This window comes from Pipra filicauda, unplaced genomic scaffold (genome assembly GCF_003945595.2).
Source record: "Pipra filicauda isolate LSUMZ 115617 unplaced genomic scaffold, ASM394559v2 scaffold184_size3518187_pilon, whole genome shotgun sequence".
NCBI classification, from domain to species: Eukaryota; Metazoa; Chordata; class Aves; order Passeriformes; family Pipridae; genus Pipra; species Pipra filicauda.
This window is the reverse complement of record NW_024104292.1, coordinates 417352-445091: the sequence shown is the minus strand read 5'-3', so window position 1 is coordinate 445091 and position 27740 is coordinate 417352. Positions and strand designations below refer to the sequence as shown.

The 27740-nt window shown below is 41.6% G+C and overlaps 1 protein-coding gene and 1 long non-coding RNA gene across 4 annotated transcripts; one reads left to right on the top strand and one right to left on the bottom strand.

The window, feature by feature from the left end:
• Positions 1–867: 867 nt before the first annotated feature.
• On the bottom strand, positions 868–18744 carry CWC15 (CWC15 spliceosome associated protein homolog). 3 transcript variants are annotated; one of them, XM_039380050.1, is made up of 8 exons: positions 18676–18744; positions 15778–15916; positions 13888–14000; positions 12910–12998; positions 12047–12157; positions 1843–1961; positions 1140–1314; positions 868–1065 (listed from the first exon to the last, which is right to left on the bottom strand). In XM_039380050.1, the coding sequence occupies exons 2-7, from the start codon at positions 15906–15908 to the stop codon at positions 1185–1187; spliced, it is 693 nt and encodes a 230-aa protein (XP_039235984.1). In that variant the 5' UTR covers positions 15909–15916; positions 18676–18744; the 3' UTR covers positions 868–1065; positions 1140–1184. The 3 variants fall into 3 exon arrangements, with proteins under 3 accessions (XP_039235984.1, XP_027591402.1, XP_027591403.1); XM_027735601.2 differs by having other exon boundaries at positions 868–1314; XM_027735602.2 differs by lacking the exon at positions 18676–18744 and adding an exon at positions 18090–18376 and having other exon boundaries at positions 868–1314.
• A 118-nt stretch (positions 18745–18862) lies between these two features.
• On the top strand, positions 18863–27243 carry LOC113995487. The gene is made up of 2 exons (XR_003543408.2): positions 18863–23441; positions 24023–27243. It is a non-coding gene; the product is annotated as an uncharacterized LOC113995487 (long non-coding RNA).
• Positions 27244–27740: the final 497 nt, after the last annotated feature.

Below are 27740 nucleotides of genomic sequence, written 5' to 3'. Positions count from 1 at the left end.
TCTCTTAAAAAGAAAATCAAATACGTTTTCAAATTAAGAGCTTGAAAATACTAAACCACAGTGTCTGTAAGAATGAACTTGACTGAGCATAACATAGGCAAGGAAAAGGGCTAGAATTTTCCATAAACACACAAGTTCTGCCACTGTAACCCCCTAGGCAGAGAGGTAACTACTACGGTTTGAAAGTTATGTTCATATCCAGTGCATCACTTGGCCAAGATTTCAAATGCAAGTGAAGATGACAGAAGAGTAGAAAAAAATAAAGCCCTTCACAGTTGAAATTTTTTTTGCAGTCATTCATATTTTATACTGTCCAGTTAAGTGCTAAAATGGACATTTAAGGAATAAAGTGTACTATGGTATCTTGAGATCACTTGTTTGATAAGAACACTTGCAAGTTTCTGTCAGCGCTGTTATTACCACTGAAGGACACACACACAGACTGAACCTTGTGGCCACGGGGTTGTGGCTGAGGGATTGAGCACTGCAGTGGTTTATTAAGGAGGGAAAAAAACATATAGTTCCACAGAGCATTCTCTGCTCAAGGCTCCCCTTGGCATTACACAGCATTGCTTCAGATGTACTGAGACAAGAGAGCCCAAAAAGCAGGAAAGCTGCTAAGAACTTGGAGCTATCCTGCCAAATCTTAACTCGCTTGACTGTAGGAAGAAACAAACCCCGAAGATTAAGTTTCTAACTAGCTATTAAGAGGAAGTCTAGTTTGCTAAAGCAAGTGCAGCTCTTTTCAGTTCGCACTGCTTACCATACTCGGCTTGTCCCCATCTTTGATAGTACTGACATTTATCTACATTGTGCAAGTTACGAAACGCCATCACTACAAATACAAATACAAAATTTGGAAAGCAATTTAAATGATCAGCAGTGTTTATTGCAAATCAGCTTCTCTCTTCTACCATTTACAAGGTGGCCAGTAAAAATAAGCACACGTGAACATAAAAACATTCATGAAACACAAACTGGTTTAATTAAAACTGAAAAGGAAAACACATAATGCAGAAATAAAAACTCTAGATACATAGCAATTACTAATTGTGAAGATGCTGATGATCTTGGAAAATCATTTGGGAATCCATGACCAAATATTCAGACTTAAATTCTGAGGGAAAGGGAGGAAACGACCATGACCTTCCAAGTCCTTCTGCACCACTCCACATAAAACTGTACTACTTGATATATTTTTCCATGAACTTTTTGTGAAATTCTGATCGCAGAGTATCATTCACGAATCTTTTGTCCTTTTTTGTTTCATCTATCCCCTTGGCACAATTCTTGAAGACAACGTCATCATCCCACCTGAAAACAAAAGTTTTTAACTTCAGTAAGTTTGTATGAAAATTAGGTGCAATTTACAAAAAACACATAAATGGAGTTTGATGCTCCTATTTAAAGAACTAGTCAGCAGGACTAGATTTTAGTCTTTCAGAAAAGAAGATACATTTTTCTATTCTAAGGCATCTCCTACATACTCATGAGTTAGAAGCAAGGTGAGTATTAGCAGATTAAAGGTTATCTTTACAGAAATTAATGACAATTTGAACAGAGCAGAAAAAAAACCTTTAATCTGATGGGCCTAATTTTTGATAAACCCAACAGTAACTGGAATACCTGCAAATAAGAACTGTGTTGAGAAAAAGGCTGGTATTCATTAATTTTAATAGGCGCAAGACAATCACTACCTGCATCACTATCCCAATCCTACATTACACTGCTTGTGACAAGATCCGAGGAAGGAAACAAAAACTAGTAGCAGTGATAACATTTTCTGACTGAATAGAGAGAGGGAGCAAGGGGACGGGTATCAGGAAACAAACTGCACAGTACCTCCTCTTCACTTTGAAGTTTGCCTGAGGCTGTGCTGGGCCGGTAAGGTTCAGCAGTGGGTTACCACTCAGAATGTTCTCCATCCTAATTCTTTCTTCTTCAGCCTTTTGCTCTTGTTCCTGAGAACCAGAAGAGGATATATTACTTTTCTACGCTGCTTTTCTCCTCTAGTTGGTAGAGATAATAATTATTTAATTGTGAACACTTGCACAGATGGAGCTTTAATTTCTAGCTCAGACTTTTCAGAGTGTTTGGCACTTGCTTATGAGGATAGAAGTAGAGATATTCTAAAGAGCCTAACTTTGCTAATAAACTGTCAAACACTCATATCTGCTCTACTTAGCTGTGATGCCCCATCAAATATTCATTTAAATTCTAGCTTTACCATTTACATATTTATTAAAAATTGTATACAGCTTAAAAGACTTTTTTTATCCTCATGAGAAAAGAGAGTACATCACACAATATTCACTAGGTAGAAGAAACCTTACAGCATGTTGAAACTTCTGTTTTCAGCAGCTGTTTGGGTTTCACAACTAAAACTTCCCTCGGGACCAATTAAAAAGGATATTGAGAATTCCTCGGTGAAACTGAACAAAAGATGTCATAAGACTATTTAAGAGTTCCAATATTAAGGAGCAGAAAAATTTTCTTCTCCTTGTACTGTCAAATGCTTGTAACTTAAGCCTAAGTGAAGCAATGCACTACAAGCAACACAAAGTAATTTCACTGCCCACGCTTCCAAGCTCTATTAACATATCTAGTGACTTAAATGTTCACAGACTTCAGAATTGATGTGTAATATTCATTTTATGTCACCGTATTTTTCCACAAGCTTTCACAAATACTGCCGGGAGTGATCTCAGATGAAAGAATCAGAAGGAAAAAGAAAAATTTAAATTTGGATGACTAACCAGGTCTGAAGACATTCTAGTTAAAAAATGAAGTCTCATTAGCACTGCAGGAGAATCAAACCAGGGTTTTTAAAAATTATATAAATTAAAGGCAAAGAGATCATAAGATTGGTGAGGGTTTTTTTCTGAACTGCAGAAAATTCATGCCTGAGGACTTTTACGGGATCCCAAAAGAGGAAACAATTTCCTTGATGCAAGTGTTTATCGGGTTTAAGTGCTAAACTCGATGCTGATGCTAGCCAGAGCTCTCTAGCTTTAAATATTTAATCAATACTAAGTGATTTATTACTATTTACAACTTACAATATTTTTCAATTAAATTGATCAGGTATGTGAAATTCTGGATGGATGCCCCATCCCTAGAAGTGTTCAAGGCCAGGCTGGATGGAGCTGTAAGCAACCTCGTCTAGTGGAAGGTGCCCCTGCCCATGGCAGGGGGGATGGAACTAGATGATCTTTAAGGTCCCTTACAACTCAAACCATTTCATGATGCTATGAAATTTTCTTTTAAAATACTTCAGTTGTCCTAAGAACACCACAGATTTCACATACTTACGAATACCAGATGATGCAGGATCACTGGTAAAGATTTTACCTTCCAAAATCTACTCAAGTTTTAGTTATGAAAAAACACCCACCAATACACTGCTTCTCACAAATAAAATGTAGAACCAGCTGCAATTAATCGCCAGTGGGATGACAAAAGCTCCCCAAAAGGGCATATTGCTTAAAACCAGGGCACAGCTTCAGGACAAGCACTGTAATGCCCTTATTAAACCACATGCATAGGCAAAACTTGCCTTTGCTGCTGTATCCATGGAGCTTTAACACAAACTACAGCAGTTAAAAGTTATTAACATACATCAACTAAAGTTTTAATTTTCAAACATAGCTCTAAATCCAACATTTGCATTCCAACTTCAGTTATTACCACCACAGTAAATAAGGAAACACAGAGAGCAAAAATATTTTATATGGAACAACAATTTCTCCCCATATTTGAAATACAAACTCACATTATATTTTTCTCTGTGGATAAGAGACAAGAAATGTATGCAGCTTCTCTGCACAGCATGTCAACCTCTGATTTACCATCATCTTTCTGTGTAACATGGAGTAGCCAACAGCAGTGAAATACAATTTACTGCCCTCTGTGTCATGTCTTCCCACCAGAAGTCCAGCAGCCCTCAGACTATTGTACAGCTCATGCATGCAAAGCACTGATTTGAAACCAAGCAAAATCTAGGATACTGGTATGACCGAAAAACCCAATATTGATCTTCAGGTGTCTCCTGGGAGGTGATCAAATTCTCTTTAAGACCATTAAGCAAATTTACAACAGGATGCAAGCATGTGAAGTGTTCTCTGTGTTGTCCAAAGTGAGGTGGGCTCTGCATCATTAACTTTAATCTTCAATGCTCCATTAAAAGTGAGACTCTGAAAACACAAGCAGCCTGGGACAAACCTTGAAAGCAAATAAGAAAGCTGCATACCAAAAATTCATACTCAAGAGAAGGTAGTACTAATAAGACCACTGTAAGAAAATAATAGTCCTCTGTTGAAAAATGCTTCTGTGGAAAGAACTTCTCCCAAGTCCTATACATGCAAACAGACACGGCAGTTTTCCATTTCAGAACTGAACTCCAGGTGAACTCTTCTGAAGGTGGCACGTAGAGCACAGCACAGTCTTGCCCTCAAACTTCCAAGACAACCTCAGCTGCAACCCAAAGTTACTAAACCTCTGCATCACACATTACTTTATCTGGGGCAGACATTACTATCTTAGACTGGGTTTTTATGATGCATGAAAATGCATCCACACACCACTGACAAATACAGAACTACAATGCTCTCCACACACAGTGGTTTTTTAATGATCAAAGGTCAACTGGAGTCAGCCAGCACCTTTTGGTGGGAATTACAGTTCTTCTTCCCTCCCTTCCCCCATTTTGGATTTAATCTCAACAGTTCCTACAAAGCTGATGCTTCCAGCACTCTCTACCCTGCATGAAGAGAAGTGAAAAGCACTCAGTCATTTGAATTGTAAACATTGAGAATCACTAGGGAATTATAAAGCCAATATTAAGAATCATAAAAAATATGCATACAGTACTCCAGTGTTCTTATTACATAAAGATGTACACTCAAATTTCCTATAATAAGATTTTTAAAAGGCATGTTACACTTCATCCTAACTTCTATCTGCTTGACATAACCCATGTAATATCCTTCAGCCTCAATTAGCCTGACATAGCTTACTTCCTGACAACAAAGAAAAGCATTATCAGACTGAAGTGATAAAATGTGATGATAGAAAAAACCAACCAAAACTGAAATAACACTTTCAAGAAGTATTACACTACAGGCAATTGTATAAGACCAAAAGAGGGACTGAGGTCTGGGTTAAGACACCTACAGCTAGACATGGGCCCATAGGCACCTGAGCTCACATCTCGGCAGAGGTCAAGAGGATACAATAGGAAGTCAAGATGGGCCTTCTGTTCATACTAAACTACTCACACAGGAGACCAGCGACACTCCAGGCTCTACTGACTGCATCTCCACGGCACCACCGTGGAGGCTGGGATACATAACCTGCACATTGGCCCCAACAACTTGGCCTTTCAGGTTCAACTGGATTCTGTCTAAAGCTGGCTATTGCTAGCAAAATATTGCATTGACTTAAGTGAATTACAATTGCAGAGGACTGGAGGGTGGCAAAAACTGCCTTATAATTGAAAGAAGTGGTAGGGGCAATCTTGGGAATTTCATATGATTACATTTTACTTTTGCACCTATTAAATTAATAAAAACAATTATGAACATAACATTAACAGAAACTGTCAAATGTCATTTTATAGTGACAACAATTACAGAAAAAAAAATTCAGAAAATACAGAAAAAAAAGTTTTCTGTATTTGCAGTAGGAGATGCTGCAGAGCCCAGGGGCACTTTGTGTGGCCCTTCACTGCTTCTCAGCTCTGGTAACAAACACAGTTCTGCTGTCTTTTAGACCTGCAGAGGCAGAACAACTAAGTACTAACAAACTGCATAAGCTTATCTTTGTCATTAAAAATCAACAGATTTAGAGTGTGAAAGCAAAGAAGTCTTAGGAATAAATAGGTATTCTTGCAAAGTCTGTAGTGTGGTCGCATTTGGTGGTGGGAAGCAACAAGTTACTGGTTGTTCAGTTGTCAGTCACAGAAAGGTGCGTCTGCCCAGAAACAAGGGGATCTATCAACAGCAAAGGATCAGTAAACCTCCATTTTGAAAATGCTAGGGACCTCTTCCCTAATGACCATGGAATGGGGGACACATTGCAGGGGTGTCAGAAAGCCTGTAACCCTGGAGTACTTCAGCCACTGGGGAAACGGAGGGACCTGGGTTTCGGGCAAGGGGATAAAAGATGCTGTGACCTCTATCAAGTGGAGAGACCTCACTGGGGATTGTCTAGTGAACTCTCCCTTTTATTCAAATAAAAGTTTTAGTTAGCTCCTCTGTCTCTGGGATATTTTTGAGGCTCATAATAGCAGAAACAGATATATTTTTCAGAACAGAAGGAAGCAGATCTGTTGACTAAGGCATCGCCAGTTTTAGTCACTTTACAAAGAAGACTCGGCACATATGGTAATTTATTTATGGAATTCAGTTGTTCAAAGCTGTTCTAGGTTGGATGACATATCAATATATTTGCTACGATTTTCAGGAAACAGGCTAATTCTAAAGACTGGTCTCAAAGATCTTGTTTGCATTATTTAGCTTCACTAAAATTTCCCAAAGAAGGTATTCAAGACAAAAAAAAAAGATAATTTACTAAGTTTTGTATCTTAGAGACATGACGTGGAGAAAATACTAGGTGTAATTCACAGCATTGTAAAGTTGACATTTACACTTAAGCTAAGTGATATATTTTGGCCAGAGATACAAAATCCCTCATTTCCAGCCAAAAGAGGTTTTCATTATGTTTCATAATTTTCCACATAAATCTTCCACTGCCCACTCCTCCACTGAAAGCTGGGACACTGCAGGCGCTGGAGCATGGGTTGTATTAAATCAAACAGACCAGACGTAACCTTCATAGCTGTCTGAGCTTCACACCTCTGAGGCACAATCTAGCACAGCTGTTCACAAAATAAGCAGCTCCTAGTGCCTCCGTTGTTCTTGTGTGTGGTGGAACAAAGGCTTATTAAGCTACAGCACTACGAATACAACAAACCCACAACAGAAGAAAAGCCTAAGGGGGAAAACAATACATCTGTATTCACTCCACCTTTCTAAAATAATGCCTCTTTGCTTGCCTTTCTGTTCCGCAACACGAGGTGGTTTATAACGCTTTTCCTAAGCCATTTCAGCAAAAAACATGCTATGGATTATTCCCTCACTACAGCCAGCAACGCTGTGCTGTTCAGAGGCAGCGTGCTGCACCAACTCTCTGCAGAGATCCATCAGACATCAGCCACGTTGTAACCACCGTGTGGGGTGGGGAATACAACTGGACTGGCAGAGGGAGCCCCATACCCCGAGCAAGCAGACAGGCATGCTGCTATGTAAATTAGATCTCACAGCAAGCCTTTGCTGCACAACTGCACTCACCATGCAGCAGCACAGCTGGGGGGAAAAAAAGTGGACAGAACTATATTAACCTTAACTAAACAATTATTCCTTATCTTGCTTTAAGATTTAACAGTCCCTGGGCATGTTTGTTTCTGACAGCAAAGGAAAGACAAGCAGTATTGTTACTATGGTTATTTTTTTTAGTATAGTCCCTACCCTTAGCACAGAGCGAGATTACTTTTACAGAAAGTGCTAAAATTCCTGAAACTACTCCATTGTAATAAAGTCAGTTACCCTACTTTGTTTTCATAGATGTTGAGTAGCTGAAAGGAAACCTGAAATACCCACATTTCACTGAAGGCTGGAAAAAAAAAATAAATTCACATAACCTGATTTGAATGCTAATTTTTGAATTACACACTGTGACAGCCCTGCCCTTAGCAGCAGGGAATGAAACTCAGTAATGCAGAGATTCACCCCAGTTATTTGATCCTGTGCAAATTACTATCTCTGTGCAACACAGTGATTCAAATAACTGAATGAAACTGCTTTTGCCTCTTTACTGAAATTCTGTCTTATATCACCAATTTGATATTCTAGTTTTAGTCAGACCCTTAAGATTTAAGGGAAAAGGTTAATATTTATCAAGACTCATTTTCTGATGTTTTATTTGAATGCCTGTGACACGGCTAAGACACAGGGCAGAGCTAAGATCTACTGTGACCACTGGTAAAGTAATATATTTAGTTACAGAGAAACATTTGGTGAAATAAAACTGTTAAGAAAACATATCAAAAACTTTAAGTCTGTCTTCAACTAGGCAAAAAATGACTGGATGTTCAAACAGCTTTGCTGGAACTGCACTTGTACATTCAGCTGCTCGCTGATTTGAAGTTTGTTTTTAATTATTTCAATTTACCTTTTAAGGAAGCACTTGCAAATTGAAAATCAAGAGCGTTGTAAAGCTGAATTTAGAACACTGAAATGCTTACATGAAGCCTATCCATGGATGGTTAACACAGACACAGACCCAGCATTTGTACAGTTTTATAAAGACCTAGAATTATTCCACAGAAAAGGCTTTCAAAACTAGAATTTCCTGGTTAGTTTAGTGTCTACTAGAAACAACCTTAGATTACAATTGTGGATGGCATGAAAAAAGTCAGGACTCCCATGCTCAGTTTTTAAAAAACATTCATGGTATTTGTTTAATGATTCTACGTAATTCAAGAGAATTTAAGCATTTTGAGAAGTTAACAAGCTTTGAGAAGAATTGGTTATTTGGCTGGCAAACTATTACAACCTCTTACAACTAACATTGTCAAAATTAGATTTAGAGGATTTCTACGGAAATTGGTATTACCACATAAGGGCAGTTAACAGAGAACACAATGACCTGAAAAAAGCAGATTCTCATATTTTCTTTTTAACTGCTGTCTCACCAGATATGCATTTTGAAAGGAGCAGTCCTCCTTTCACGGCAATGTAAGTAATGGACACCAAAGTGACGAGTGAAGAGAGTCAACAAAAATACAGTTTACTCTTAACTGAAGTCTCAGAAATAATTGGACTAGCATTTTAATAAATCAAAATAACTGAAGTATCTGGGGAAAACTACATATCGCACAGGTTCGGGATATATTACTTATTTTACCCACTTAATCTTATTAAGACCCTGGAATGGTCCAAGAAGATGAGAAGAAAAGATACATTAATCTGTCCATATAACGAGATTCAAGAATGACCTGCAGAATGAAGAGAGAACAGGCATTCACTCTGCAGTTTCCCTCTGCTTGGACACCGGTTTACCCACACTGCCTGCTATGGACAGCAGCATTTCAGCAGATAAAGCATTCCTGTACATGGATTAGGATTAACAGCAAGTACACAATTAAGACTTCACATGAGATGTTATCCTGACGTCAGCTGACTGATTAATACAAGGTTACTTACAAAATTATGTTTAAATTATGGTTTGCAATACATAGCTGTATGAAATCCCCCATATCTGAACGAAAAAGGAATTTATATATATATTTATATATAAATATATAAAAAAATATATAAATATATACAAATATATATTTGCATAAATATATATCTTTATATATATATATATATTTTTACTATAAAATCCTTTGCCAGTACCACCTTATTTCAATGCCATGGAAAACAAGGCATAATCTAAAGAGACTGTACCACTTAAAGCCAACACACATAAGCAATCTTTCTGAAGGAGACCCTTACTTACCTTTAAAAGACTCTTTCCAAGACTGAGCCCCACCCTGGTTTTTACTTTTTTCATCAACATAGAGTTTCCTACTCTCAAAAAACCCCAATAAAATAAAATTCTAAGAATCTGTAGAGCACCCTTTATTTACTGAAGATGCCAGTTTTAAAGAGAGCCTACCTGCCACCAACCAGTGAAAGGATGAATAGTGTAGGTCTAGACAGTGCGTGTGCAATAGTGGGTACTATTGCAAATAAATAACATACTAATTTTTAGGAAGAAACAAATGTTCATTTAATGTTAACATGCAAATACTGAGTATGCACATAGCACTGGACATTACAAACTCTGCTTCTGGGGGAAGGAGAATGTCCATGATGGTAAAACACAATACCAGTTAAGAAAGGAAAATAAAACAAGTGCTATCCTAAATACTTCATGGCTTTTAGCACCCTCTAGTGACAAAATTAGAATTTCAAGGAGATTCTTACTTCCCACACATGAAAAGAGAAGCACGAACTTGGTTGTCTGAGTTGCAATTTACTACCATTATTTTTATAATGTAAGTTCTCTACATTGAAATGTGACAAGTTATGTTGTTTAATCGAGATATATAATTTCAACTATCAGGTAAAATGAAAAATCCACACGGACCTAAGCTTTCATTTTAAGCACTGTGCAAGGACAGCTGAAGTCAAAGTCTTCCCTACACATGGATACACCTTATTGGCAGTTTTGTACATCTCACACAGGAATACGTGGAAGAATTGTTACCAGTGTTTTTAAGTCATTTTCACCATGTTGTTACCACAAAAGACAACTTCAGTTCTGCGTGACGTGCCTCAAATGCCCAGATAAAGAGACGAGACATGTCTTCAGACATACTTTAATGCATGAGACCACTCACAGGCCAGATGGAGAATCAAGTATCAACAGTCTTCTACAGCAAAATTTCTGCACTGAAGCAGCATGGTACAGCTTTTAGCCTTCCGTACTACTTAACTCCAAAATTGCAGAGCTCACTGGTTTTTACAGGCCTTGTTGATTCTAAAGGTACATTTCTATATTTTTAGGCAAGAACAGGCATGCACTACATTGCTGCCTACAGCAATTGAAACATTATTCTCTCCTAGCTCTTTCTAGTGTCTGCTAGAAGCTATGCCCTGTTCACTGCCAACTAAGCATTCATGAAAAACACTAAACTATGAATATGTGTGTTAAGCTACAGGAAAGGTCAGGGGTAGTTCAGTGGCTTCAAAACATTAAGTTGACAGAGCAGCCTTTGATTAGCCTCCTGTTCAGCATTTCTAAAAAACATCTCAGATTAGTTTATAAAAAGGTGACAGGTGGCTTGGTTTTCTGACAGATTTTTTTTTGTTTGTTTGCTTTGGGGTTTTTGTTTTGGTTTACTTTAAAGAAGAATATACTTATAAAAATGTACAAAACTACTGAAGGAAGCAACATTTTACAAATGCACTAAGATGATTTAAGCCCTATTCAAAAAAAGAAAGCACTTGGTAAAAACAGATGAGGGAATGCTACATGTATCCACTTCTGTTGCACCCCCAAAGACAGAGTGTTTCAGCAGTGAGATTAAATACCTGGACTCTAAACTCTATTGCAATACAACGTTATAGCCAGTACCCAATGCAATTCTAAATCCTGACCAGTTTGACAACACAGACTATCCCCAGATAAAGTCCAAGGAAGTCCATTAATCAATCAGGGATTTTGCTAATGCACTCCAGCCCAACAGTCTCTCTTACACAAAGGAGCCAAAAGCAAAGGTTTTAATCCCACTCACAGGAAAACATCTGTATCTACAAGGACTTCACTCCCCTTTCAAGGGCAGAAAACGGTGCTTCTGTCTGTAGACAGAGATTACAGGGAGGTGTGAAAGCTACATGTGCATTGAGTTTCCCAGTTCTGAAAAGACTGCTGTATTATTGTTTGTTTTTGCAGAGACATTTTTCAAATGAATCTGCCTGTGTATAACCACATGGAAATAGTTCCGGTCTTACAGTTAAAACTGGTGCTCCTTGTCAAGGCAACACAGCACCAATTCTATGAAAAACAACTACTATATAAAACCTGCAGCCACAAGAAGCAGCATCAAAAAGCACATATCTTTATTTCAGAAATAACTTTTTTGTTTCATAAAAGCTAATTAACAAATTAAATTACACTGGATAGTATGTAGCTCACTAATGCCACCTATACAATTTGGCAGGATAGTTGTCCTCAGATGACTTGCATATGAAAAGCAAGATTATCTTGACTGACTGCCTCTACAAACTGTAGGAGAAGAGAATAAAATGTTTCAGTGAGTAAAACATTCAGTATATCTATATTCTTGACAATTATTAGATAGAAGAACAAATACATCATACTTGAACGGCACTGTGTTTAGCAGTTCTTACTTGCCCTAAGTACTTAAGGCATACCAGTTCTAATAAACACCAGTTTACAAAAAAACCCAGGTGCTCTTAAACAGGTGAGATTTTACCTTTCGAGCCTGTTCCTCAGCTCGTTCTTTCTTGATTTTTTCCAGTTCAGCCAAAAGAGCTGCAGTGTCATCATCATCACTGTCTTCCAAGTCCTCATCTTCATCATCTTCCTAATAGCAACAAATAGAAGTAAGAATCAGCTCATTTATTTCATTTAATAAAAACAATCCTGGTCTGCCCAGCTAAGGCTGTTATTTGCTGATTTCTGAAGCATGTGGATGCTTGTAGTAGCAGAAAACACAACACAAATGGTTTGTTTGCTCTTGTATAGTAAAGTCAAGACAAAAATATGTTTGTGCTTTCAGGATGACTGCAATTAAAAATGCAGTGTGACTGACAGACCCTAGAGAATGGCCGTCCTCAAACACTCTCTAATCACTGTGACAGAAGTCATTACAACATTGTGCCTGAATACTCCGTCCAATACTGCTGGGACCCAGTATCACAGGATTAAAAAACCCTGAGCTTATTGTCAAACCTTTGACCTAGGTCCTAGATGTCAGCAGGAGGAAAGGAGCCAAGGGTAAGCATCTTTTGCTCATGCAGACAGTCATTTACATATATCCCAGCAGTTCTACCTTTGAGGAATTCTAACTAACCCAGTAGTGGACAAAAAAGTCACCCATTACCCACACTTTAAGTGGTATTTTCAGTTCCCTAGTTTTTGTGTGCTTTCCAAGAACAGCACGGACCAGAATCCTCTGAACCGCTCTGGACTTTCACCACAGTACAGAAACTGTAAAAGGAAGATACGTCGGAACCTGTCTTAAATCTTTAGCAAACGTAAAACTACATGTTCCATTAAGAGCAAATCCTGAAGGCAGGACAATAAAAGGAAAGAAGACAGACAAAAGATACACACATCCGTAAGCGGATCATCTGCATCAAGATTTGCTGCAGGAATCTGGTCTAGTCGAGGCTTCTTAGACACAGAAGATGATGTTGTATGTTCTATGGCAGAAGAGTTTAAAGTAAGTCACTTCATTTAACAGCATCTAATGTCAGAAAGCAAAAATCTTCACAAAATATTTGTCTTGCATTACAGTAAGAGAAACAAGCTTATGCTCACTTTTCCCTCACTTCTCAGTCTTAATGTCCATGCTAATTCGTCCCCTGTAGATATCCTCAAGAGAAGTGATAACATCCCAAACTTACGATTTGGCCTCCAGAATTTTTTTAAGTCATTATTTAAGACAGAAAGAATAGCTATGGAAAAAATATCCTTATTCTATATATCCAACTGGAGGATTCCCATTTAGGATCACCCCAAAGCATTACTCTTGGCTACTTTTGCCCAAACCAAAACTTGAAATTTGAAAGCCGTGCAATATTTTTACACCTAAAGTGCTTAAAGTATGCCAAGCTTAGTGCTAAAAATGAGTATTTCTCAAGATGCTCTTTGATTTTAATTATTACTTCCCTGTATCTGAACAGAACTGTGTACTTTCAAAACAGATTTATTGTTACGCTGGTGCTGTGAACACCAGAAGATGAGTCACTCCCCCTTCTCCTTCCTGTCTCGCTTGTCCAAGTACAAGAAAAAGCCCTTTATTAGCTGTACATACTTGTTGCCAATTTGTTACAACCACACTGTATCAGCTGGCCTGCATGATGGCCTAGGCTTTTCTACTGGCTGGCCTAGATTCCTGCTAGCATGAAGCCAGAATGAAAGCCAGCAGACATTCCCTTGCAGGTCAACAGCTCTGAACTATCAGACCAATACCCCAAATTCTACTCCCATGACATGCTGTCTGTAACCTGCAAACTTCTTACAACACTAAGCTTCATGCAAGAGCAGTGCCACACAAAGCCTTTCAGATTTTTGTTTCTCTGTTTTTACCTCTGGTTGGTCTGTCTCTGTTCTTCTCTCTTGCAGCGACACGTTCTCTCTCCTCCAGCTCCCTTCTGAAATCACGGTTACGCACCTCTTCAGGAGCATCCTGAGTGGTCTGTCTAAAATAACAAAGAAGGGGGAAAGAAAGTCTGAATTTTGACAGTCTGCATCTGGGAGCAATTTTTCCAAGGAGGCCAATAAATCCTGGGGTGAACAGCACTACGGTGACCTTTCTTCACCATTTTCTTCCCCGAAGTTGCTGCTGCAAACCCAGTCTCTGAACCTTACAGACAAGACCAAGACTAGAACATCCTTTTCATAAACCTTCACAGACCATGACCACTAATAAAAAAGGTTGGGAGAACAAGCAAAACACGAGCTTTAGTGAAACGTCTTGAAACGTGTTTGTCCCTCTTTTATATAACACATTGACCAAAAGCAATGAACTATGTATATCTGAGTCACACCAAGTGCCACCTAGAGAGTGCTGAAATTACTGTGGAAATCTTGAAAAGAACTAAGGAATAAAAACAAGCAGCAATTCCTTTCACCTCTCTGTGAACCTAGTGCTGGAAATAAGAGTGTCTGGATGAAACCCAGACTTGAGCCATTATAAACACATTGTGTGCACAGTCTGTCTTTACGATGAAGTATTTAATTTGCTTTTGTAATTAAAAACCTGAACTTGGAATTCCTGTTAGAGCTGCAAAATCCCCCCAAACCCTGTGTCATTCAGGCGAACATGAGTGGGACTGAAACACTGAACTTTTCCTGCAATGATGCAGTCCTGGCAATTTAACAAAGACAACTTTGTATTAGGTATTTGGAAGAAAGAACAGAAGACACTTAATGCTCCCTCCATCTGTCCCTCTCACACAGATAGATTTGTTAAAACACACATTGTTTATTCCTGTACATACCTGTCCCTACACACTTCTTTCAAAGCAACAGACTGGTGTTCCAAATCCTATTTTTGTTTAAAAAACAAAGCACCAGTAAAACACATTTGACAGCATTTTTTGTGCTGTTGATTTTGGTATTCTCCAAAACACTCCAACTCCCTTATGAATATGTATTCTTAAAAACCAAAGGGCCAGGAGGGAAGAGGTGACAGGGTAAACATCTACACAAAAAAGCACAGAAGTAAAACCTTGACAGTAATTTCATGGAAAAGAGCAACATCGGTCAGATAAAACAAACATTTTTAGGTTGTCACATTTAATAGAAATTCTATGTATCACATTGACTCCAGATTTTATTTAATCTTTCAAAAAGACAACAAAGATTTTTATGCATTTCAATGCATACAGAGGAAAATATTCCTAAGATCACATTATCTTTCTCGGTGGCTAAAGCAATTTCCTCTCATAGGACCTGCATGAACCACTTGCAGTGTTTAACATCAGCTCTTCCAATACATACTACTGCCTGAGTGCTATTTTGTGATTTTCCTGCCTCCTCTTAATGCCATTACCAAGTGGTCTTTTGCCAAGAACATGACATGGTTTTCCCACTTTTAAGACACGCTCAACCTGGTTTCTCCCATCCCATCTTGCTCTGCAAGTGACAGCACTTTCGGTGGCTTCCTTTCCACTCCACTGCCCAAAGTGCTCAGTCTCCAATGTTCATATTCTCCTTCTGATGTTTCACGTCCACAAGCAGTAACAAATACCACTAAAACTAAACCTCTCCAATCACCTGCACTGCATTTGATCTCCTAGGTCTGCTTTTGAGACTTTCACTTTCAGCCCACTTGTTCAGCATTGCTGCACAAGCTCTGGACCCTGCTCACTGTCGAACACATCAACATCTACCATGAAAATTTCAGGTACCACTCATAACAAAAATATCTTTCCCAGCCTGTTTTGCCCTAAGACCCAAAACACCAATACTGACCTGTATTTGATTTTAGTATGAGAAGGAAGATCTCTGCTGGAATATTGTTTGGATAGCTGGCTTAAATCTCCTTCACCTTTTCCTCTTCCTCCTCTTGCAGGTTCAAACGTTGGCCTTGCTGCTGTCGTCATTTTAACTCCTAAACAATCAAGGGATAAACCCAGTTGTTACTAAACATGTAGTGAAAGACATTCATCAGAAGCTACTTTGCTCCTAAACTGTAAAAGCAGTAAGAAGTCCCACCACAGAACACCAGCTATCGCTTGACTCCTGACCCTTGAAATTTAAGGAGCTTTTTATTGAACAGAATTTATCTAGATTTTCAAAATAAAATCTTTGCCAACATGCTTGAAAGACAACACACAGATTCTAACAAGAATATGAAGACACCTTTGTAAAGTAAATAAAACTGCCCAGGAGCTGGTCTCCAATTCTTAAAACAAGTGGCTCAGTCTTGCAACTGAACTCTTTCTCCTCCTGAAAAACTGCAGTCAAAAATGACTGCCTGCAGGGAATAATCCCTTCATTATTCCACAAACCATAGGTACCATCACCAGAAATGTTGGTGGACACATAGCACAGCACGCCCAGGATGGTGCTGGTTGTTAAACACTGATGAAGATCACGCAACCTGAGTGCTCCAGCCCTGGCCATGGCCCTGCTCCATTTTCCAGTGCAGGCACAACCCTGTTATGAATGCTGGGGCACAGTCCTTTGGGACCGACCTGTGCAGAGCTCCAGTTGGCCAGCAGCACCTTCTGAAGGGCTGGGATCAATGTTTTCCTGGTGGTGCAAGGCTGACAACTTCACCCTTAGTAAACAAAACGTAAATAAAAAAGCTTGGGCAAATGGAGAAGTTGTAACCAGCTCTCCCTGAGAAACTGCAGGAACTCACATATTGCCAGCATGTCCTAAAAAACAAACTGGCTGATGCTGCAAAACTGCTCCTATCAATTATTCTGTGGCAAAGGAGTGAGACAGACTCAGCCAGCCTCAGCCATGCAGACACCCTGTCAGCACTCACTGTGTTCACTGCTGCTGGAGGGGACCCAGAGACCCTGTAATCCCAAACCACTATGCCAGCCAAGAGTTGGAGGGGGTTAACCAACGCCAGAAAACCCTGTGTGATCAACCAGCACCATCAGGACTGAGGTAACAGCATGAAGGTGTGTCAGGGGAGGTTTGCATTGGATATCAGGAAAAGGTTCTTCACCCAGAGGGTGGGTGGGCCCTGGGACAGGCTCCCCAGGGAAGTGGTCACAGCACCAAGCCTGACAGAGTTCAAGAAGTGTTTGGACAAAGCTCTGAGGCACATGGTGTGACTCTTGGGGCTGTCCTGTGCAGGGCCAGGAGATGGACTTTGATGAGGATGGGTCCCTTCCAACTCAGGTTATTCTATAATTCTGTGATCTTAAATCTATCTAAAATGATTCTCATTTCTGCTTCACCAAGACACACACATGCACTAACCAAAGCCTAAAGATATTAAGGACACAGAAACCTGCAGAGAATATAAAGGCACTAGTCCTACCAACCAGAATGTTGAACATTGAAGGGTGACAAGAGAACCTACTAAAAATATTAAAAAGCAAAGAAAAAACCCATGACATTGCTTTGTATGCTTTTGTGGTATACAAATATTTATGCTCTACTTACATTATTTGTTATTTAGTCACTTTTAACGAGAGCACAAAGCACACAACTTCAGTGTCAAAATTACAATAGAACCTGTGGCTGAAAGTAACATCCCATCAGGCAGAACACAGTTACTGCCACTGACCCACTGAGTGGGTCACACACTGAGAAAACAAAATTAGCAGAAGGAAACACCTTCAAAAAGAAGTGAGACAGTAACTAGGCTTGACTTGTTAATCAAGGATGGCTGATACGTTTCACTGATGCTTTGCAAGTCAGCTGAAGCTCAGCGAGACATTTTAGCTCTGCCTTGGCACAGACTCTGCCAGACCCATGATGCAAGAAAGTCACTTGCTCTTGTAACTTATCTATGCTAATTATATGTAACACAATGGATCCATGAATTTAGGTGAAGAATGGTATCCAATGTGGCTGCACTAGTTTCATGAAACATTAACAAATTGTCTGGCAAGTGCCCCTGGTTCGCTTATATCAGAGAATCACAGAATCAATTAGGTTGGAAATGACCTCTGAGACCATGGAGTCCAAGCCACAACTGATCACCACCTCGCCAACCAAATCATGGCACTAAATGCCATGTTCAGTCTTTCCTTAAACATCTCCAGGGACAGTGACTCCACCACCTCCATGGGCAGCCCACTTCAATGTCTACTCACGCTTTCTGTGAAGAAATTCCTCCTAATGTCCAACTTGAATCTCCACTGTTGTGACTTAAGACTGTGTTCTCTCGTCCTGTCACTAATTGCCTCGGAGAAGACCCCCACCTGGCTATAACCTCCTTTCAGGTGGTTGTAGACAGTGAGAAGGATCCCCCTAAGCCACCTTTAATCCAGGCTAAACATCCCCAGCTCCCTCAGCCGCTCCTCGTAGGACTAAGTCAGTCTGTGTTCACTTTGCCCTAAAAGGACCCAAACCCCACCTGAAACCACTCGGGAACCGCCACACCGACCTCTGAGGTTTCAGAAACGCGGGCCTGAAAAAATCTCTTAAGCGCTACCAGGAGTTATGGGCCAAGAGAGAGTGACCGGCCTGAAGCTGAACTGCCTCGGCCTCGCCGGGCTGCGCCCTCCCGGGGGGGGGGGGGGGGGTCGAATCGCAGCGCCGGGCCGCAGCTCGTCCCTCGCTGGGGGAGCTCCCCCCCTGCACCTCCTGCCTCACGGCCGCCTTTCCCCCCTCAGGGCTCCCCCCGCAGCCCCCGCAGCCCCCCCAGGCCGCCCACCCGCCGCCCTCCCGGGCACTCACAGCGCGGCCGCCTCCGCCCTGCGCACCAGGCCCTACACCGGCGCCATAGGTCCGCCACGCGCCCACAATGCACCGCGGCGGGAGCGCGGACCATAGAGAGGGCCGGGAGCGCGGACCATAGAGAGGGCCGGGAGCGCGTCCGCCATGGCGGCTCTGAGCAACGGGGACTAGTGGGAGGTGTCCCTGCCCGTGGCAGGGGGCTGAAACTAGGCCATCTGTAAAGCCCCTTCCAACCTTAACCATTCTTTGATTTTATATTCACTGCTGTCTCTGTAAAGAAGCCAAAGCATGAACGAGCGTCAGTCGGGGATTAAATTTCCCCTTTAAAATGCAATTCCTTCCTTGTTTTTACCGTTCCCTGTAGATTGCACTTTACTATCAAACTTCTGCGAATCCACACGAAGGCATGTGAAGTAAAAGGCTCTTTGATGTATCTACAAATTATCACGGAAACATTTTTCCCTAGCGCTCTGCAGCCAACATGCAATTTAGAACAGAGCCCACAAGAGGTCCCACAGATATTGCCACCCAGGGAGCTGCTACGCAGCAGCGGTGGAAAGTGCGCCCTTTGGGTCAGCAAGCCATCAGAGAAAGCACTTGGAAGAAGTGGGCCTTTAGCACGGGAAGAAACCAATTATTTTAAGCAGTTTTTCAAAAATGTTTAGCTTCACTCCGAAGTCGGGTAAATAGTAACAATAACAACGGTGTCATTTCCTAATAGCTACCCCTGTCAGTAACCAAGTATCCACCATCGCACTTTCTCATCTGCAAGCCTCAATCTGCACCCCTTGAAATGGGTTTATGATTTCTTCCACTACAGGCAGTTTAGACACAAGATCACAGAGAAGTCTGGCTTTGGGAATTTGGTACTGTTGGGCTATAGATCACAGAAGCCTGAAATCAGTGCATCATCCTTTGATAGTGGGTGTTATTCCTAGACTACAAATCTGTGGAGGAGCTGTTTCACTAATTTGACTGTCGTGGTACAGCAGAATGTTGTATTTTTCTCAGTAACATGTCCTGAAGGCAGTGCCTACTGTTCAGTTGTAACAGCTATCTGGAAGAAGGTATCCAGTCTCTATTACAGACCTCAAGAAACAAAGGGACTTCTCTTGCTGTTGTGTTAGAGGAAAAGGCAAACATTCTGTGTGTGCTAAAAACTGGCACAGTCCCTGCTCTGAACAGATTGGAAGATTCTTTAAATAGCAAAGGAACGGCCTAGTGTTTTTGGCCAAAATTGTTCCCCAAGCAGCTTTCCCTCCCCCACCTTGTGTGTATCACTGTGAAGTACAAGTAGTTACAGATGTGTTTTATAGTCCAGGGTTTGGTTTCCTTGGAAGACTTGAACACTAAAGATGGATATTGGTAGAGTGGAGGTGCCTGAGACCAGACTCCTGAAAGTCTTGTTGCAGAGGCACCTAACCTTCACAGGCCCACAACTTTTGGGTTTAAAGATCTCTGAACATACAGATTTTTGCCCAATCTTTAACTTGTTTGGACTCAGTTTAGGTCTAAGAAGTTTAGCATCATGCTTTCTCTGGGGCCTAACAGACCTCTTTTCCACTCAGGTGCTCAGGGAGCCTTCATCCAGCAATGATTCTCAGATCTTGTCTGCACTCTTTGATGTCGCCATCAGTCTCTCAGTCCCTACAGGGCACATCCTGTAGCTCTTTCCCAAGCAGGGCTAATTCCGCATGTGGGTAATTATTGCCCCACCAGGCTGGCCAGCTCCAGGCTGCTTTGCCATTTAGGGATGTTCTCCCTGTGTTTTTGAAGTTGATTAGCCAAGCATAAGGGAAGGGATTAAAGATCCATCAAGAAAAAGAGCATGGATGTAGAAGGGAACACCACTCAAGTTCAATGGCAAAGGTGACAAGTGTGAATTCCCATATTCCAGATGATGCATTAAAATGTCTTCAGACAGTGTAAACAACCAGACAATAACAAATCCCTCTTCCCATGTCTGCTCTAATCTTTGCTGAGCAATTTGGCTGTAGCAGCCCCTAGAAAGGTATTGTGTACTGCATGGAAAACATGAAAAGCAGGAGAAGTCACTTCCTTTGATCATTTCCTCCAGTGATTAATTACCCTCACAGTTTAAAACTGCACCTTATTTTTGCGTTTCCAACCATAGGTGCATGTTGTGCCTTTCTGTGGCAATTTTAAAAGCCTGTTTTCTCACCAGACATACTTTGTAATCTAGGCTTGCCACTGCCTTTGGATAAGGTAAGCAGCCTGGGCTCTTCTAGTCTTATGATTGTTTCCTTCCTCCAACCAATTATTTGAGGGCTTTTTCTTGCTCCCTATCCAATTTATGAACAACAAAAATATAAGAACAGTTTCGGCATCTTCTCCATCAACATGAACTAGAGAGATAGAACCGCTTTTCTCCCCCAGCTTTCTACATGGTTGTTTGTCTGAGGACCACACTGGCATTTTTACCCACACCACTACCTTGGGTGCTTGAGTCCAGATACATGTCCATGGTGACTCTTGAGTCCTTCTCAGGGTTGTTGTTTTCCAGATTAGAAAATTCCAGGTAGTTTTTGAGCTGAGACAAATAAACATATTTGGCTGTGTTAAAGGCTTCTGTCTCAGAAATAAATCCCTTGCTGGTGTCACTGGCATAGCCTCTTAGTTATGGTCCCAAATTCTTTATGGTACCCGCACATATTCTCAGTGCAATTTTATAGTTGCTTGTGGATTGTACCAGGAGACTAACATTCTTTGGTTATCCCAGTGCTCTAGGGTGTTGATCTCACCTATGTTCTGGTCATTCTCTGAGATTATGGCAAGATCCCAAAAGACATTGCGTCCTGAAAGAGAACAAAAACATTTATAAAGACCTCATGCCTCTTAGGAGCCTTAATAATGTTTTTCTCATCTACTTCTTGGCCTGTAGTGTAATGAAGATTGTTCATGTTCCTAATGGACTTTAAAAACTCCCTTTTAGCCTTGCCAGTGTAGAGATTTTTCCCTATTTCCTGTGTCATTTTCCTATTCTTGAAATCTTCTCATGTATAGTCTTTCCGTCTGTAACATTACTCTTACTTGTTGATTTTCACAGATTTTTTTCTGAATCCAGACAGGAATTTATTTGAGGCAATTGTCATTCCTGAGTTTTTGTGTCTCTCACTGTAGGCCATCTTCTGCCCACCCTAAAAGAACAGCAGCAGGGTGTGCAATCTCCTCTTTCAAAGCAATGTGGTACTGTGAAGGTGAGCATTTTCCCCAACAGGGCAGAGGTTCAGTGTCAGAATGGAAATCTCCCAGCTTGAATTTTCCCCTTGCCTCCCTTCCTGTGAGAGCCTGTCTTTTGCCATCTGAGGCACAGCTTGCATGGGCTGATCAGAAGAAAATCTCCCTTTTCTGCTTTGGAGAGGCCACATCACCATTTCCTCCCTCAGGACACTGTGTACTTTGAAGGACTGTGCCTCCTGCTGGGTAACAGACATGGAAGGGCACAGGGGATTGTTCAAGAGTGGAAACTTGGTGCGGGAATGCTCAGCAAATGGCAGCCTTTAAAGAAGCTTGTGGGAAGTTGCTGTTTCCTTGATTGGAAGAAGAACAGAGGCTGGGCAAGGCTGTGACTCAGTCAGTGAGTCAGCAGGGGTTGCTTTCCGATGAGGCCATCTTGGCTCTTTAGCTCTCTGTCACACCTTCCCTGCTGCCGTGGGACAGTAAAAACCTTTTACTGCTGCTTCTCTTTGCTGACGAAGTCATCCTGGCCCTTAACCTCTTCCCTGACACCTCCCACTGCATTGTCTCTCCAACTTTCTGCTTCTGTGCTCCATCTCATCCCCTGGGCTGCTGTTTGTTTTTGTGCCTTCAGTGCTCCAGTTCTGGGTGGATTGAGCAGCTATGAACTCCTGCTTTGCAGTAACAGAGAGACATTGTGACCTATTCACCACAGAGGGAAAATCCCAGGAGTCAGCAGTAATTCTCTGCAAAAAAATGACACAGGATGAGGACCTGATCTGGATCCTACCCAAGGCAGTCATGACATTCATCAGACACCGCAGACTGTGGTTCCTTTGCCAGACATTAAACGAGCTGGACCAGTGCTGCAGGCCTGACACGCTGGTTTTGGATAAGTCTTCTGTTTATTGTGTCTTTCCCTGTCTGCTTCCTGATGCACACGGCTCTCCGCTGAGATCCCCGTGCTTTTTCAACATGAGATGTGATGTCAACCAAAAGGGACTCAGGGACCTGGGGAAGGAGGGTGCCGAAGGAAGGAATGGTGCCCCAAGACACACACAGTTCATGCTTCCTGGACTCACAGCTTTGAATACACGCTCAGCTCCATGGAATCTCTCTTGTTTCTATTGAATTGATTGGTTTTGAGCTTGGGCAAAGCAAATAATTTTAGTCATGCAGTATTTACATCCAGGCAAGCAGCCAGAACATACCTCTGTCTACAGTTGCATCCACTGTTACGCAGAACTGTTCCACTGTTTTATTTATTAGCCAAACATCTCTAATAGCTAAGTTAATTTTATCCTTTCCTTAGTGATGGTGACCCAGTCTAACTGGGAGGAGTCTCAGTAGTGCAGTGCCTAGACTCTGAAAAACTGGCTGTCCATGCACCCCTGTGGCTCTGGCTTTGGCCCTGATCACTTTCCCTCTGTCTTCTCAGTGTAGATGTGGAACAAGAAACCAGTGAAGCTGTCAGTCATGGTGGAGTGAAGGTGCACACCTCTCTATAAGAGCCAGCTGCAGCTGTGACTTTTAGCAATAACATCAGGAGTTGGTACCCATATTGCTCTGTAAGTTTTTTTCTGATTTATTTCTTTATCAATATTTGTTCAATCAACAGTTTTGTTCCAAAGAGGAGATTAAATTAGATGTCATCCATCTGGATTTAAAATTTCAGTTACTGAAAGCTTCAAGATGCAGCTAAGTACTTTTCATAAACAGGGCTGTAAGAAATAGAGCGACCAGTGTGAAAGCACAGAATCTCCTAATTTATCTCAAGTCTCCAAACCAGGAGTACAAGGAAGAGTTTATAAGAAGAGTAAAACAGCTATATGCCATTCTGACAAAGTTAAAACACAATTCAAGTTCCTTTCCAGGAACATCTCAGTAGTGCAGTCCTCAAACTCATTGAAAAGAAGGTCAGCTGTAGGATCAATTTCCACTACCTCCAAAGATGGCACATGAATGTAACACGTTTTCCTACCTAAGAGGATTGTAGCTAGTATCAGCCAGCAGTGAGTTCTGTTAACCACTGTGATAACTTTTAGTTATCCTTTAGTTACTGAACTAGCACAGTGTTCAGAGGGTTTGCTCAGTAGAAAGGCAACTCTGGCTTTGGAAGAGTTTTAACCACTTGCATTGTTTCTTTCAGACATGGGCAGAAGCGAGCTTACTCTGATTCAGATGGAAACAAAGAACAACAGCTTGGAAAACAATGAACTCTTGACCCAGAAGTGGGATCAGCCAGGTTGTTTTCCTTTTAGCTCTTGATTACAAATTCACAGTATTTTAGCTGCTGAGGCCTCAAGGGAGCCTTTTGCATATGTGGAACTGTGTCAGTGCAAAGGGCTGGCACCCAGGAAACTGCTCTTTTCTTCTTACCACTGTTACTAACCAGGGGACCTTGACACAATGATCCCCTCTCCTCAAGCCTTTTGCATTTCCCTCTTTATAAAACTAGGAATAATGGACCAAAGACATTTACTCTCTGACCTATAGCTGCAACGTCCAATGTAAGAGGAGGCTATGAAATTTGACTTTTTGTATTACAAAGCCTAGAGGGGTTTGATGTGTAATTTTACCATCAAAACCGTCACCTCTATTTGAGGCAGACTAGTAAACTGAGTCCTACTGTGGAACTCAGACTACAGATAAGCAGGCTTCTTCTACAAGATCAGTAGCCCTGAAAGAAGCCCTTTGTGGATGGCAAAATTTTTTCCCTTTCTGGGTTTTGATCTCTGTTTTGGGATTTGTGCAGAGGGGCAGGAGGTGCTCAGCTGAAGTTTAAGTGGTTAGTAATGGTTAGGAGCGTCAAAACCTGATTATCAGAGTTGGTTGGTTCAGAGTTTGTGGTGGCTAGTTCCTTCAGCTGAACATGGAGCTTCACAGTGGGTGTAAGCGAAGCCCTACCTGCAGAAGGAGGCCTTCTGAACACAGCATTGCTTGCTCCCCTGAAGACTCATGGCACATCAAGAAGGTGTGTGTGCTGCAAACACCTCTGCAGACGTGTCTCGTCTTGGCAAGACCCTGCCTGTTTCTGTATCATTGCTGCTGAGGATTAGTAACTGAAACCAAATTTCACATTCCCCTCCCTTTTCCTGTTCTCCTTGACCAGTTACCTGCCATGAGCATGTTGCAAGCAGCCACATCTCACGTCTGTCCCTGCAAAAACATGCGGATTAAGCAGCTTGACCTCATTGCTCCCATCCATGCTACCCTACTGTGCCCCTAGTAACTTTGTTTTGCCATCCTTGATGGTAAAATTTTAAACAGGAATAGAGGGAGGAGTCCTGGTCCTGTGCAAGGTGCTGCATCCCACTGGTAGGGAGTCCCACTCACCACAGCACAGCAGTTCTGTGAGCAGCTGTGAGGGGAAGACTGATAGAGATGGTGCCTGTGGGGGTAGGGCTTGCACAGGAATGTTTGGCGTGTGATGAATGTGCTTTCTGCACTGTTTACATCTCTCTCCCCTTCTAGTTTTCATTGTACTGGAGCCTGCCTACTCCAACAACTCCAACTCCTGCAGTCTTTACCAGCTGTGAGCTCTGTAGTCCATGCTTGGTAGGCCTCAAAGCACTTCCCATCAGGTGTCAGGATGTTCAGTCATAAACACGCGGAGTGGTTATGCACTGGCTTGTGCTAGAGGGATGTTAGAAGGCTGGGGTGCTCTCGAGGGAGCTCTGGTTCATTTGGTGCTGCACAGAGGTGATGGTCATGACCTGTGCAGGCTTTCAATTTTCTTTACAAAGCAGTGCCAAAACCATATACTGTGTCATAGTGACCATGTAGCTTAAGAGGGTCCCCGTGTAATGTGCTGGCTCCCATGAGTACTTTTCTATTGCATCCTGTGGGGATCCTATCCCGAGATCCTGAGTTTTACTGCGTGGGAGGAGATCTTGACATGAGACTCTACAGCACTGAAGACTAGCACGCCTTGAATATCACCTGATGAACCATGTGTCTGGGGACTGGCTGCTCCTCAGCCTGGTATATGACAAGTGTTACACAGACACAGACACGTTAATACCAACGCCCAAGAAAGTTAAGTCAGCAGTTACACAGCAGATCCCAGCAGGCACTGCAAAACCCGATTCTTCTGAGCTGTTCCCAAAACCAGGAGGCTCCCAGGTCTGCTCTTCAGAGGCTTTGGGTTTTGCTCTTGTAATTTAACCTGCAGTTCCAATAGCCACCTCTTTGTGTAGAGCTGTAATTTGAGGCCAGTACTTCCTTCCATCCTACAGTCAGTGTGACTAAAAGCACTGCTGCTTTTTTATTTTAGAGAAAATACCTTGTCCTGGCTGTGGTGCACCAGTGCTATTCTGTGAACTCTAAGGGCAGAATCTGAGCCCTGTACTCATGGCAGTGACAGGATCCTGGGACTGGTGACTATTTTTCACATCTGACTCTTTCCCCAGGCAGTACTGGACAAGAAGCAATATATGTGGAAAATATGATTTTATGTTTATACCTAGCAGCAGTTGCAATATGTATTTCAGTAGCAAGGCCAAGGCCTGAAATGAGAATGGAGAAAGAGCTGCTCACTCATCTCTCACAGAGCCAACACACTTTATTGTTTCTTGGGCTAAATTCCTGTGGTGGCAGGAGTACGTTAGGTCCTGCGTGAAGTTTGTCTGACCAGATGTGAACATCCTGGGTTCACTTTAAAGCCACTGCAGAGACAGAGGCATATCTGGAAGATGCTATCTTGTCTTCCCCTGGACATGTGGGATGATGCAAGTCACACCCTTGCAGTGCTTTCCTCTCTGTTAGGACAAGCGGGCTCCATATGGGCATCTCCACTGCCAATCCAAGTGGCACAGAGGACATTGGAGCTGGGAAGCAGCTCACCTCCATCTGTCAGGTCTGGCCAAACATTTATTGCAGAACATCTTGCTCCTCCTCCCACTCCTTGGTTCCAAAACACTGCTATTACTGGAGACAGTGGTGTTACTGGGTGTGGCTACTACCTTGTCTCTTGATTAAAGGTTCTGGATCCTGTCAGCAGGTTTAGCTTTCTCAAGGATTATGCCTTTCTCCTTCCCTCCTCTGAGGTGATGCAAGCCTAACAAGTCTGTACCTCTAATTTTGTTCCCACCCATCAGTCTTCTGTCAATGCAGACTGTCAGGAGCTGTCTCACACCTTGTTTTCAGGTAGCATGTAGCACAGCGAGCTCTCAGCATTGACTGAATCACACCACACTTTGGAAAAAATAAAACAAATCACATAATAAAAAATCAGTGTTAATACCTAGAAGAAAAGCATGTAAGCGGGTAACTTTCGTGTCCAAAACAGATTTAAGGTGTGTAAGAACTGTTGTGGCTCTGACCAACTGACAATCTACAAAATAAAGACCATTGCAGTTGAAACATCAACTCTTTTATTGTAGTTGTTATTGTGTTAAAAAGCATCTCCTAATTTAAAGAATAGAAGTATTGAAGCACATCTCTAAATAACTCATTTTGACAGTAAATCATTTGCACTATTGAAAATACTGCCTTATATTGCTAATCTAAGTCTATCCTAATGCTGCTGTCTAGCATGGGATTGTCATTGTGCCTGTTTCAAGCAGCCTGAAGATTAACAGAGATCTCTTGAGTCTGAAGGCTGTGATAAAGTGCTAAACTGTGTAGCCTTTGGATTGTATTAATGTTACTCAGTATTTATGCAATGCATTTTTACTTTATGGTTTACAAGGTCCCTGTCAGGCTCCCAGTTTGCAAGGTTTTGTACAAAACAGAATATGTCCCTGCCCTAATGGTGAGCAGAGAGCAGTATTTTTTGGGTGCTTCACTGTTCCCAGTTGTCACCCTCTTTCTCTGGCTGTGCACCATGGACAACCTCCTCCATAATTTTATGTTTTAAACCTCCC